General features: G+C 43.7%; 1 protein-coding gene across 5 annotated transcripts in view; it reads left to right on the plus strand.

Moving 5' to 3' along the window:
* Nucleotides 1-14,170, plus strand: part of LOC129385417 (japanin-like) — a 107,801-nt gene that overhangs the window by 62,040 nt on the left and 31,591 nt on the right. For 3 of the 5 annotated variants that reach the window (XM_072284031.1, XM_072284034.1, XM_072284035.1), the window contains one exon: nucleotides 9,033-9,215. The exons of the other annotated variants lie outside the window; for them this stretch is intronic. In XM_072284031.1, coding sequence (XP_072140132.1) covers nucleotides 9,033-9,169 — 137 coding nt within the window. In that variant the 3' untranslated portion in view covers nucleotides 9,170-9,215. Of the gene's footprint in view, nucleotides 1-9,032; nucleotides 9,216-14,170 lie in introns of those variants that run through there. 5 annotated transcript variants of the gene reach the window in all.

The following is a 14,170-nucleotide window of genomic DNA, read 5'->3' on the forward strand; positions in this document are numbered from 1 at the left end:
CGGGGAAATGACTCACTGGGGATACCTATAGGCTGAAAGTGTCCAACGGGAGACAATGGAGGCTTCTTCCGGCGTTCGCGAAGTTCGCAGACAGCGACGCAGCATCGAACAGAGCGATATAGCCCAGATCAGAAAAATCGCTTGCGCGCACGGTCTTACGTACGGGAAACACCCAAATGACCAGCCGTGGGCACATCGTGTAGCTGCTAGAGAATTGTCGAGACCAGATGCCGGGGAACGACTAGAAGCAGCTCAGCGCCATGTGGATTCATATTGCGTCGATATAAGGTCCCCTTCTGGAGAACAAACATACGAAGCGAAACGTCCTGTTGTTCCGAGGTAAGGTGTTTGATGACAGATCGCGAACATGGGTCATGACGCTGCTCGTCGGCGACGCGTCAGAAGTCGGAGATCGACAAAACACAGGTATCTTTATCGGTTTCGGTGCCATCGGGAGGGTCGACAGTATAGCGGGAGAGGCAGTCGGAGTCCTTATATAGCCGCCCAGATTTGTAGGACACGGAAAAGGTGTACTCTTTCAGGCGTAAAGCCCAGCGGCCAAGACAGCCTGTCGGGTATCTGAGTGAGGATTTCCAACGTAAGGCATGATGATCTGCCACGACGGTGAAATCCCGACTGAACTGGTAAGGGACGAACTTAGCAATGAACCAAACATGGACCAAGCATTCACATTCTGTTATAGAGCAGTTGCCCTGTGGTGCTGAAAAAAGACGACTAGCATAGGCGATCACGCGATTGGTATCCCGCTCTCGTTGGGACAAGATAGCGCCAATGCCGTGGCCGCGGGCATCAGCGCGAACTTCTGTGTAGGCATGCAGATCAAGATGACCCAACATGGGTGGATTGATACGGCGGCTGATGAGCGTTAAAAAAGCTACAGCCTGGTCGTGTGCCCAACGAAAACCGGTGTCCTTTTTCAGGAGTTGTGTGAGATGATGATCGATTTCCGGAGAGTTCTGGATAAATCGCCGAAAATGGGAACACAGCCATAGGAAACTTCAGACATCGGTAGGAGAACGCGGAAGAGGAAACTCACCAACGGCATGAATTCATCAAGATCAGGCTACATGCCAGCAGCGTCAACTAAGTGACCAAGTACTCGTATTGGGTGGTGGCCGAAATTGCATTTTGCTGAATTGAGTTGTAGGCCAGCTAGTCGAAAAACAGCAGATAGCGGAGAGTCGGTGGACGTGGCTCTCAAGTGTCAGTGAAAAAACAATGACGTCATCAACGTAGCAGAGGCATGTGGTTGATTTGAATCCGCGCAGAAGAGAGTCAATCATGCTCTCCAAGGTAGCAGGGGCATTACATAGTCCGAAAAGCATCACTTTAAATCGGTAGAGACCATCTGGGGTGATGAAGGCGGTCTTTCTGCGATCTCGTTGATTGCGATTTGCCACGGCGATTTGCCAGTAGCCAGAGCGCACATCAATCGACGAAAAACAACTGGCACCATGTAAGCAGTCCAGCGCGTCATCAGTACGCGGAAGCGGATACACGTGCTTTTTGGCAATCTTATTGAGGGGACGATAACCGATACAAAATCTGCAGGTATTGTCCTTCTTTTTAACCAAAACGACAGGTGACGCCCACGGAACGCAGGAATACTCCATGATATCTTTGGAGACCATTTTGTACAAGTCCGTTTGGATCACCTGGCGTTCAGACGCCGACACGCGGTAGGGCCTCCGGTATATAGGAGGAGCGTCACCAGTGTTGATTGGACGTGTGACGGCAAGAGTTCGACCTAGCGGGCAATTGCGAAATTAAAGGTCTTCTTAGGAGATCAAAATGCGGCGAATGGCGTCGGCATAAGCAGGTCGTAAATCAGTGGCTATCGTTGGTGCAAACTTGTGGTTGCGTGAAGTAGGAGGGGCAGAAACTGCAGCAGTGTCGAAGCCTGGTTCGGGCGTATCAGCAGCTGGTCCACAGCCTTCCTAAGGGGAAAGCACATCCAGAGATACAGCCTCAGAAAGCACTTGCCGACACGAACCAAATCTTGATTTGAGCTTGGTAGAGCTATTAGACGGGCCACGAGGACGTCACGAAGTTGGGGTCACCACGTAAGGACCATCTAGAAGTGGTGGAGAAGACGACGTGAGGACTTAAGTCACAGCACCAGGTTGCAATCGAACAAATTCCATACAACGAAGTCGGACGAAGTCGGGTCGGCAAAATAACGGGGCAGTTCAAGGTGAAGCGTGCCGGTTGCACAGTCAATCAGTACTGAAAGGGTAGTCAGAAAGTCGATTTCAAGAATTATTTCGTGGGGACACTCGGCCAGTACAGTGAACAGTACTAACACTGGACGGCCGGGGACGGTAACACGGGTGGCGCACATTCCCGTCACGGCTGTTGTACTGTCATTAGCTACTGGGACGGCTGGCGACTCGGCAGGTGTCAGAATTTTAAAAAGACGGCTACGAAGATCTAACCGCATAACCGACACATGAGCGCCAGTATTCATGAGGGCTCGAACTGGTACATCATGAACAAAAATTTCAACGAGGTTCGGTTGAGAAGCGGGGGTCAGCAGAGGTTTTGCAGTGCGAGTCGTCAATGCAGCCTCACCTCCGGGGGCTGCATTGCTTAGTTTCCCGAGAAGCGGCCCGTGTAGGACGGGGACGAGAGACGTCGAGGTGTAGGCGAACGCGACTGACGGCGTTGCGGCGAGGGCGAGCGGCTAGTGGTGTGTCCCCGAGAGGGAGGGTCGGCATGGTATGGTTAAGACAGGGGGCGACAGAGCTGGAGGGTCTTGGACGAAGCGGCGATCAGTATATTGTCGAGGCGAGGAGTACCAGTGGATACTGCAAGAGCGGCCGGAGATGTGACCAACTCGGGAGCAAGCAAAACAAATTGGCTTGTCATCCGATGTTCGCCGCTCAGAGTGGTTCCGATATGGATTCGATATGGTATAATGACAGCAGTGGTAGGGATTGACGTGGCCGGACGGCAGACTGGATATCCATGTTTGCAATTTCTTGGCAGACAACAGCTTGAATTGGCGAGATGGTCATGTTGTCATGCGTATGGGGGCCATGAAAACTTGGAGCCATCGCCCGAAGTTCGTAACGGACGACCTGTGTCAAGCTTGGCGTTAAAGACTGATGTGAAGCCGGAGGGTTGTTGCAGGAGGAAGTGGCAGCTGTATTCGGAAGACGCTCGAAGCGTTGTAAGGTGCGTTTGCTCTTCGCTTGCTCAATATTCCGGCATTTCTTAATGATGGACTCAACCGTTGAGCAGTTCCTGCAAAGCAGGAGGTTGAACTCTTCGTCTGCGGTGCCTTTCAAGATGTGTCCAACCATATCGGCCTCCAGCATGGTGATGTCCGCCTTACGGCAGAGAGCTAGAACCTCTTGAATATACGCGACGTACGATTCGGTTCATGCCTGGGTACGAGACACTAGCTCTTGTTTGGCCTCCATTTAGCGTCCCACAGGTCTTCCGAAAAGATCACGTAGCTTTTCCTTAAGAGGAGTCCCAGCTTCTAATGTCGGCTGCATGCGTCTCGAACCATACCTTCGCGGTTCCTCCCAAGTAAAACATCACGTTGGCCAGCAAAAATGCGGCATCCCTGTTGCCGTGCTTACCGACACGTTCATACGACGTCGGCCAGCGTTCAGCATCGACCTTGCCAGTGCCGATGAATATTCCGGGGTGACGTAGCTGGGTTAACACTATTTCCGCTGGTGTGTGGGAGGCGGAGGTAGCGTCAGTAACCATAAGAGCAGAACCGATGTGACGCCCACTGCGAAGATCCAGTGCCAGCTTGTGGCGAGAGTACCCCGCACGTGCACCAAAATGCTATGGAGAGACAATATATGTACTTAAAATATATAGTTACAAGTTTGTACCTCAGTAGCCATGGTAACACCATCTACCGATCGCCGACACACTTCAACCTCCTCTTCACCTCCCAATGCCCATTTGTCCACCAGCGGCACAAACTCATACAATACAATATGTAGCAGCCGGTCGCAGTTGCCATTCAATGAGCAGCAGACGAAGTGCCAGCCTCCGAAAACGAAGACTAAGCAGTTTTGCTTCCGAAGACAAGCAAGGTATGGAAAAAGAAGAGCTCGAATCAGCTGGCACTAACCTCGCTCTCCTATGCTCTCTATACTTAGTGGATATCACTGCAACTTATTTCTGGCATCCCTTGTTTATTCTCCGGCTAATGCCATAAAATGTGTTGGCTTTCGGATGGTTAACCTGCAAAAGATCACCCATCCCACAAATGCACACGGATGAAATACCACGGTATGTTTCATTGCTAACCCTGCACCTGCCGAATTTCTGGCAACCAATTGCCATATCCGACTAGCCCAGGCGAGTACCCCAGTTTGCTGTTGTCATAATGTTGTTGCAGACACAAAGACTTTATCATGTTATTGCTTGCATGCCGCCGGAAAGTGTTACCAAACTGTGCGTCCTCAGTGCTACGCTTCCACAGTCCAGCTCGTACAACTGCTTGGTGCCCGAGCCTACCAGCTCACAACCGCTTCCAGTGTGCGCTGACTGGAACTATAAATCACTGATGGAGAACTTGGCTATCACAAGCCATCAGAATACTTCTGTAAATTTTGCACACTATCAGAATCATCACATAGGCAAGGGAATAATTTTTCATCAATACATGGTACATGGTGTCTCGCGCTTCTTTTAGCCCTCCGCGTGCATATTTATGGCGAACACATTTACTGTTCGAAAGTGTTTGCCCTCAGAGTTTCTGCAGTCATCCAGCATCGAGTTTTATTAGCTACCCGATAAATCATCTGATTTATCGGGTAGTTATATGTAATAGTCGCCGAAAGACTGCTGCTAAGCACGAGGTAGCGGCATCGAATCCCGGCCATGGCAGCGGCATTTCCATGAGGGCTACTTGCGAAATCACCCGTGTATATAGATTTAGGTGCGCGTTAAAGAACCGCAGGTGGTCCAACTTTCCAGAGCCTTTAACTACGGCGTGCTCCCTAATCACGTCGTTGTTTTCGCACATAAAACCCGATAATTATTTTCCCGGTATTGGTAGGCTTGGGGGGGGGGGGGGGGTGCTACCACAAGGAAGCAATACATGTTACGCTTCCTTCTGTTTGGTTTATTTTTATGACATTTCAGTACCAATGCGACGTATCTCGTTCGTGAGTACCTTTACTTGTTTAACGAATATTTATTTATTTAGGTATTTATTTATTTATTTATTTATTATTTCTTTACTTACGAATAGTGCCAATGTCATCAAAGATTGTAGGATAGAAGGAACATAAAGAATGTGTTTATACATGTTGATTTAACATAATAAAAGATAACATTCAATCGTATTAGACCAAATAAAAATAACAACACCTTTTTAAAATTATGCCAATCAAGTATCACTGTCTGTGGAATATGAGAAAACTTAAAAAAAGACAACAACACTCTGTAGCTCGAACAACACAAAACGTGCACAACTCAGTAAAAGAAACTGTAAATGAAACACTAAGCATACAAGATACAAGTGTCACTTATTTTTTTACAAAGAGAGGCGACAAGAAAAATAAGTGAGAAAAATAATGGTGATGCAATACAACTGTGCACTATGAACAGAAAGATTTGCGCTTTAAGTTAGAAACTACACGTCATGGTTCTAAGAAGGCAGTCATATTACATGTAAAGGGAGCACCTCATTTCCAATCATTGTAGCAAACATGCTCAGTGATGATTCGTCAGCAAGAGTGGGTGGGACTCAGTGAGTTGCAGTCAATAACTGCGAGAAGAAAAAATTAAAATTTTAAGCAGCTAATGTCATAAGAGTATTTGAGTAGTGCACGATAATGCTTATGGCGTGTTGGTCTTGCATACAACTAAGACACTATTATGGAGGTGTCGATTTTTAATGCGTTATGAAGTAGCTGAAACATCTATTTTAGTCGTGAATGTTTGGTTCCGTTTTGTAGCCTAATGATGCCGGCGTGGTCAGGTAGATGTGATGTTGAGTCTGTAAGTGTAGTCCTACCGAAAATGAACCTTATTGTTTTTCATTATCGTTATTCTATTTAGCTCACCTGTTTCAAGGTCAAAGAAAAACAAAAGACGGCGCTAGCATATTCAAATACGGATCGCATTAGGGCTATATATGCATGAGTGTTGTTTGGTATGTGATGGTGCAATCCAAAATTACATTTTCAATGAAAACAGTCGTTTCCGGTCTGTGCAAGTAATATATTTCATGAGAGTATCCCGTCTATGATTGTTTGAAATTGTTACACCCCAATATTTTCATTTCTTACTTGGCTGAAATGACAGTTGTAATTAGCGTATTAAAAGAGCGACATGAAACTTTTGTGAGGTACCGCGAAGTAAACCCATTTACCTAAATTGAGAAATTTATCAGTCTTTATACTACCAGCACTCGCATTCCAAGCTTTTTTTTAGAGTTAGCTGGTCTGCAAATGTAATAACGTCTGGATAAATCACTGAGTGAGGTCCCGAAAGTGAGTTTTATTAATAAATTTTGTAACTAATGTAGCGGCTAGAACACTACCTTCCGTTGGCTCTGACGTGACCGGTATTAATGTCAATGCAGTGTAACCTATTCGCACAACTTGTGTGCCGTTACTAAAGTAATCTTTTAATCTAGTAAAGAAAGAGACCACACAGTTGGAAATGGTCCCTTCGCTGCTCGCTTTACAAGTACCATGACTTCCTTCTTAAAACCATGAATTGCAGTTTCTAACTGAAAGCGCAGATCTGTTCCTTGTTGGTGCACAGTGGTACTAGCGCTCGTCCTGTCTGCTCCTTTCTGTGTCCCTGTTTCACTTCGCGCTGGAAGCCAAAATCATGTTACCGTACCAACTCGCCCAACTGTCTATCCTTTTGTATTAGCTGCAATTTTCTTATTATTTTCTGATGTGAAAGGTGGTCTCATGCTTTAGAGAAATCTAAAAAGTCAGATTAGGTTGGTTCTGCTGATCAATGGCGTGCACCTTATTGCGTCATTATTCTAAAAGATCGCTAAATGTTGAAAGGCCCTTGTGGAAACCATGCTGGGTAGGAGGCAGGGCACGTTGTTTATCCAGGTATGTAGTAAGGCGTTTTAATATTGAATGTTCAGAGGATTAGCATACAGAATTAGGTAAGGATATTAGGTAGCGGTATTACGTTTTGCGTTTTTTACCCTCTGTGAAAGCAATGCATGCCTTTCGTGATTTAATAAAGCGTATACAACAGTAGAGAGTTACTCTGCATACCTCTTAAGAAAGATATTGACATGATGTCAGGACCAGTGACCGTCTTTGTACAAATTTTTACATGTAAGCAAGCCCGCCTCGCTCTGTGAGTGTTAGCAGTTTTATTGGAGTATGCGGGAACTGTTCCATGAACGGTATGTATTCCGTAATTTACGGTGAAGACTAGTAGGAGGTTATCATTGAAATAGTTCACAAGAGCGTACGTGAGGAACGCGTATATTAGTCACATATTTCTTGGGATTAAGGTACCTTCACAATTTATTTGAGCTGCTTTGCTAACCTTTGGGAAGAAACTTTGCAACGTAATCAGATGTAGCATCCTTTAATTTACACCCCACATATACCGTGGCTCCGGTTCTAGTTCCACTTGGTTTCTTCCTGTTTAGCCATTTTTTTTAAGTGTTTTGTTTTTGCTTCTTATGTATAACGTCACAAATTATTAACGGGGTTGATGTTCTCGTTTTTTATGGGTACACATTTTTGAGCATGAAGTCGGAATGGCTGTAAATCAACTCCGCACCATTCAAATATCAGTCCATAAGTTTTTCGAAAGTGGTAAGAAAAATCCGTGTTAAGAAGAAGGACAGTCCGTTATGCTTGTATCGTCAGCATGGCTGAAATCGTGATACCATAGCGATGTTTGTCGATTAAATATCGCATCATCCATCGATACTGTGCAGAAGATAAGCTGGTAGTTCGACATTACTTGTATGATTGGCATGATTTCCATTTTTGTAGTCTCATGTGGGAAATGGTCACTAAGGAAAATAAAATCAAGGATGTGGGACATTAATCAATGTACACACTGGGCCATAGTCCCTATCTGATGTAAGTTAAAATTGGGGATTACATCACAGAAAATTGGAAGGGTGAGGGTTAAGGCTAGTTGGTTTTCCATTAGACGGTGTGGTGCAATTGGAAGCGATACAAGCAACACAACAGAAAATGAGCACACGCACTTCTGAATTTTTTTTTGCTACAAGGTGTGTTATATAGAAAAAAAAGAACGGAATTATTTTTATGTCGTTGTTCTGCTGCTTTTTCCTGAATAACACCTTGTATCAGACAATAAACTTTCAGTTGGTAGCAGGTGCTTGTCTTCGATTTTTTTATGTGTCTCCTGTTCCGCTTCGCACTGCTCCACACGGTGTCACAGAAAATTGAAGTGTCCAAGAAATTGAAAGTAAAAAAAATTCCAATCAATTTCTGGCATATTAAAAACACCAAAAAGAAATATTTGGTACTCGACACATGGCGCTACTTATAGTTACAAAGTGAAGAAATGACGTCATTGGTGTGTGAGGGGCTGCGCTTATCACAGTCAACAATGATGACACGTGGACCCAAGAGACAGTTGCGAAAAAATTGCTTCTGCGCGTTTTAACATCTAGAAGTGCTTTGAAGGATATTCGGTCGCCCTTTTAAATTACGACGCCAGGACCACATGTAAACGTGTCTTTTCGTAAGATTGCGCAACTTGGCGTACCTATTTCGTGATCATGAATGTCCCTTGTTAGCCACGTTTCTCCTATTTCTACGATGTCATGTTCAAGTTTTTATGACTATTAAGGGTTATGTTAACCTATACATGTTAGGGTTTTCTTACCTAAACGTGCTTAAGCTCTCATCAGATACTAGCAGTAAGCTGAAAATAAATGAACCTAATCATCTGTTACATGTATCCAGGCTTAAAAACTTCCAAAATCATTCTAAATTTCTAAAAATGTACAAGCGCATTTTACACGTTGTGTTTACGTCAATTTTTACTTTTTGCCTCTACAGAACGAGCGATATGTTCACTCTGGGTGAAGGAGAACTTCACTCTAGAACACCAAATCCCTTTCATGGCAAACTTGTCTTTTCATACAAGCTGCAAAAATGCACTATACTATGGATATCTCCATACCTGCAGCAAGTAGTAGGACGCTCGTGGAACACGAATAAATTTTTCTGACAGAAACGGTACACGGTGTTCTGTGAATTGATTTACTGCGGAAGGGATTCTGCTAAGCACAACAATGATTATGCAGATATGCAGCCCTGCAAAGAAAACGTGCAACCAGTCGCCATCAACAGCGGCTCTTGACAACTTCCTCCTTAAGTAGATTGGGGACCGTTGGTCTGTTGAAAATGTTGTTCAAAGCCTACTCCAATTTATTTGTTTCCGCCACTGTTGGCTGTCAAGCACCATTGCGATGAGTTACTATAATGTGCGACGGAGCTCACAAGAAGGCCACGATTTTTCGTGCTGTGCATTACAAAACAGACCAGGCTGACTAGAAAAGGCACAGCAGCAAAGACCTGTATACTTCGAACAAACCCGGCGCCACTTCCACCTGGCACGGTCGGCTTGCGCACGTCTGCTTTATTATGTCGCTTTTAAGTTAGAGAGTGAGAAAGAAAGACAAGGGAAGAAAAAAACGAGCACGTATACTGGGTGTTAAATTTAGAGTTTCCTAGTATTTTCAAAAAGTTTACAGTCGCAGCTTACATAGTCCTATTTCTTGAACTGGATTATTCCTAGAAGCGGACGTTACCTGCACAAGAAATCAAACTGCAAATCAATCAAACAACTTCAACAAACAAAAGAATATCACTAATTTACTCTAGTAAATTTCATGACAGCACATACTGCAAAATAGTAATCGTAACTGGTCATTTTGCAACTCGTATCCACTTGGAATGAATTTCCAGAACCAGACTAGGATGAAAATACGCACCATAAACCTCTCTGGAAAACATGACTATTGTTCCAATTACTCTTTTAAGAAGACGCACTTTTGAGCATTTAAGCACAAAACTAATTGGAACGCTCATCTATGTTATCCAACACTTAGCGCAATAAGAAATTGAACTGTTGTCATCCTGGACAATGTTTTCGAGTGAATACGTCTTGCGAGCTCACCGGGTACAATTTGAAATTTTGAATAACTAAAGTAATCCGTAAATTTTTTGGCAATAAGTTGAATATATGTTTTCATTTCTCATGCTAGTAATGTCCACCCTTTCGAATATTCGTTCTCAGTGACTAGAATCACGCTTTCTGCCAGAAGCAAGTTTTAAAAAATATTTTTTAACACTTATCACCCCGTATACCACACCAGCACGATCTGTGATGTGCAGCGTGTAGTGCAGTCTTTTAAAAGCGCAGCTAAACGCTTAGTCAACTTCAGGAAGAGACGTATCTTTCTCAGTGGCACAGGACACCATCATTTGTGAAAGCCTGATATTAGGCAAAGTCAGTGCATGCAACTTCCCGAAACAACCATCCGCGTTCAACCAGAACAGGAAACTGCTGACTTGAATCAAGCTCACAAAGCGGCACAACAGGGAAGGCAAGTATATTATTCAGTGAATCATAACATGCAAATAAACCTGAGTGCATCATTTCGATCCAAAGGGAAGAAAAAATGTCAAAACAATTGTAATCTGTTGTAACAATTGTAACCTCAAAGAAGCTTGAAATGACTGTGCTGGGAAGGTGAAGGAAATAATTTTTGATAGTGAAGGATACAGCATTTCTACCACTGTCCTCGCCATTGGTGATACCATCAGCAGCAAGTACTACTGTGAGGTTCCCTAACTATGCTCGATGAATTGAGAATGAAGCGACTGAGCTCGATTACTTGCGGTGTTCTCGTTATCCAGGACTATTTGCGCCGACATGGAGCGGAACGTACAATGTGCACCTTGCTGGATTGACGTTGCTAGGTACTGCCACATCCCCCACGGAGTCGTTACCTCTTTCATGTGTCCAACGTTTCTCTGGACGGTTGAAGAAAAATTCCTCCAAGGCTAGCAGTGGAGCGGTAATGATCATGTCAATGTGACTGTTCATTCATTGATGCGACGTTAAGAGAGATCATTATGTGCTGCAGGCATTCATGCACTGACAAAGCGATGGTGTAAACGCGTTAGTTTTATGAAAAATTGCATCATTCATTCAATCCAGTTAAATTCATTCATTCAATCAATCCGGCCTGCCAGACTTCAGTATGAGTATTGTGTGAGAGCGAGGGAGATCATACAATATATAACTTTATAAGTGTAAGCAATACCATGAATGGGAAGAGATAGCGAGTACATAAGTCATATATAAACGGGCATAAAATAAGGGTACGTTAAATAACAGTTAGCGAAACGCAACAAACATTATCGGAATAGATGGTGACATACACAATGCAAGGATTCATCTTTTAACACTGTCAAATTTTGCACAAGTAATGGAAGGGTACATGTCGGGGGGTGATACCAGTAAATAGATATGTTAGCGACAGGCATGCGCATAATTAAGAGAAAATTAACAACGAAAGGAACTGGTCATGAAAAAATGGCGGTTGCTTCATGACGGAACTTAACAGAGTCATGAATGTCGACAACATCATCAGTAAGACCATTGCATAGTTCAATTGCTAGTGGCAATGCTGATGAGTTGAAAGCGTTTGTGCGGCCACAAATGCGTTTGAAAGAGTGCCTGTCTAAACGGCATGACGTTCGTAATGGTTGAGAACTAAAGAAAGTGGTTTGATGCTGACGGTTTGTTATTTTTTAAAATAAGCAGATTTGAGCAATTTTTCGGCGGGATTCTAGGAGGGTAAGGACAGTGAAGATTTTATTATAATAATACAAGAATGGCGGTCGTAGTCTATGGCGATGAAACTCACGGCACGGCAGGTTGTACTTTGAGGATAATCAATGGTGTAATTTCAGCAATAGTTATGACTTTGGGATACATATACCTGTAATCAATTTCACCCGTAGAGGGGATGCTGGAATGGTATTCAATTGTATAAACGGTCGTGAAAGATTTATTGAATAAGCCTCAACAATCCTTTGTTTTAACGTTTGTCCCGTCGTCAGCCACCCAATAAATGGTGTCATCGTCAGGTTAGGTGGCATAAATTGATTTGCGAATCATTGTACGTCTATTTTTAATAAGCGATTGAAGGTCACATTACAAAACTTTGCGTTTGGCGGCAAGAAGAGTGCGACAGTAGCCTTTTTTCGCAGCATGGTATTTCGTCCAGGAGTGCGGCATGCCACTAAGCTTTGCCGCCTTAAAGAGCCGCTTCTTTTCATTTTTCATTGCGCGTAGTCATGGGTGGAATGATGTTTCATATAAGTTCATTCTAAATGAGACACGTGGTATGTCCGCCTGAGCCAACTCAGTTGTTGTTGGAACAGAGGCCAGGTATCCGTGACTGAGCGAGAAGAGAACGGTGGAAGGAAGGATTTGCAAAATATTTTATGTCTCTGTTTAACAACGTCAATATTTTCTTTGTTATAGTAGAGCATATGTTTCTGTACAACGTTAACGTAATACAACGTTATATAACGTTAAATACCTTAAATAACGTTAACGTAAATAAAAACGTTAATAATGTACATCTCCTTCTGTTGGCTATTTCTATGAACCTCCGGCGACACACTCTTCGAATGTCAAAGGAGCCGGTGAGTCTGTCACCAAATTCCGTAGCCAATGCGGCTTCGCGATGCATTTATGGTACGCGTTGTTATTTCACTTTTATAGATGCATTCAACACTTACACGTCATGGCAAAGACGGAGATGTACATGGCGACGATATCAGAAAAGTGTAGCTTCATTTCTTTCCCCAACGGAAAATCCCTTCCGCAATGGAGCCAGCTTATTGCTGTGAAGCGGCTTTCGTACAGTCTTTATATAGTCTCGTATAAACTAACACAGACGTTGGCTGAATCGGAAAACGAAGCATTTTGAAATAGACACAAACCGTCATCTCCTTCATGATCCGTTTCGTCACTAACCTTTCAAGTGAGCCTTCAATATTATTGCAAGTCAGCTTGACCGTGTCAAACTGCCTTTAAAATGTTTTTAAATTTTAAGTGTTTCACATATCGAATGCTTTTAAATTTTTTAAATGTCTTTCACATTTTAGGTGTTATTTGAATTTAAATTTCAAATGAGAGTGCCCAATGTTCAAAGCCAGTGCGAGCTGTTTTTGATACCGAGTTTTTTCCAAATATTTTCAGGGGCTGAATTCAAAAAGTGTTTCCTTCAAAACTCTGTTTGCCGTTGGCTGGTCGCGCTGGCTAATAGTATCACCATCACTAGGAGCGGCTGACTTTTCAAAGAACGGTTCTAGACTCAAACGTTGTGAATGTAAGCTCAAATGCATGTGCTTCGTGCATAGCGTGTTAAAATGGGGTAAAGGACACAGCGTATATTTTGACAGAAAGCATGAATATACTATTAGGATTGTAAATAATCCATGGTGAACACAAACAGAAACCGTTGCTAGATTCATAGCAAAAAGGAAGGGAAAACTTCCACCGAGGCGCATTTTTCATTATAAAACTGATAAACTAGCCTTGAAATATGTAGACACAAAAGCGAGTTAAGAGGAATCAGCTTGGTGATCAGTGAACGAATAACGTTTCAAAGAAGATGAATTTAGTGCGGAAAACAGATCATCTTCTGAAGTGAAGAAAGTTTTGATGGGGCTGAGCCAGTACAGTGAAAATAGTTAAGCAGATGATGAGGGTGGTGCCGGCGTCTGCGATTGATCCGCTTCCGCTTACGTATCTTGATCTGGCTGGTCCAAAACTGTGGCGGCGTGCAATGGAAGTTTAAAATGCCGCTAAGACGGATTCTCAGCAAGGAAAAATTGGCAGAGTTATGTCGTATAAGCGCCGAAAGGTCTCGAAAGCGCTACACTGCCAAGTTACTTTTTTTTAATTACGCGCAAATAAATCGATGCTTCCCGGCAGCTCCAAGTAGCTAGTGCCACCGTGATTGCCGGACAGCCACCTACTATTCCTCTGGGATTGGGCAGACTCTGGCTTTTCAGAATACATTTCAGCTTTGTTCGGCATATTACTGCGCCTTTAACGCGTGCACGTCACTTTGACGCGGTGACTTTTCGCGGTTTTGTAACCTCGC

This window comes from Dermacentor andersoni, chromosome 8, assembly GCF_023375885.2.
Source record: "Dermacentor andersoni chromosome 8, qqDerAnde1_hic_scaffold, whole genome shotgun sequence".
Lineage (NCBI taxonomy): Eukaryota > Metazoa > Arthropoda > Arachnida > Ixodida > Ixodidae > Dermacentor > Dermacentor andersoni.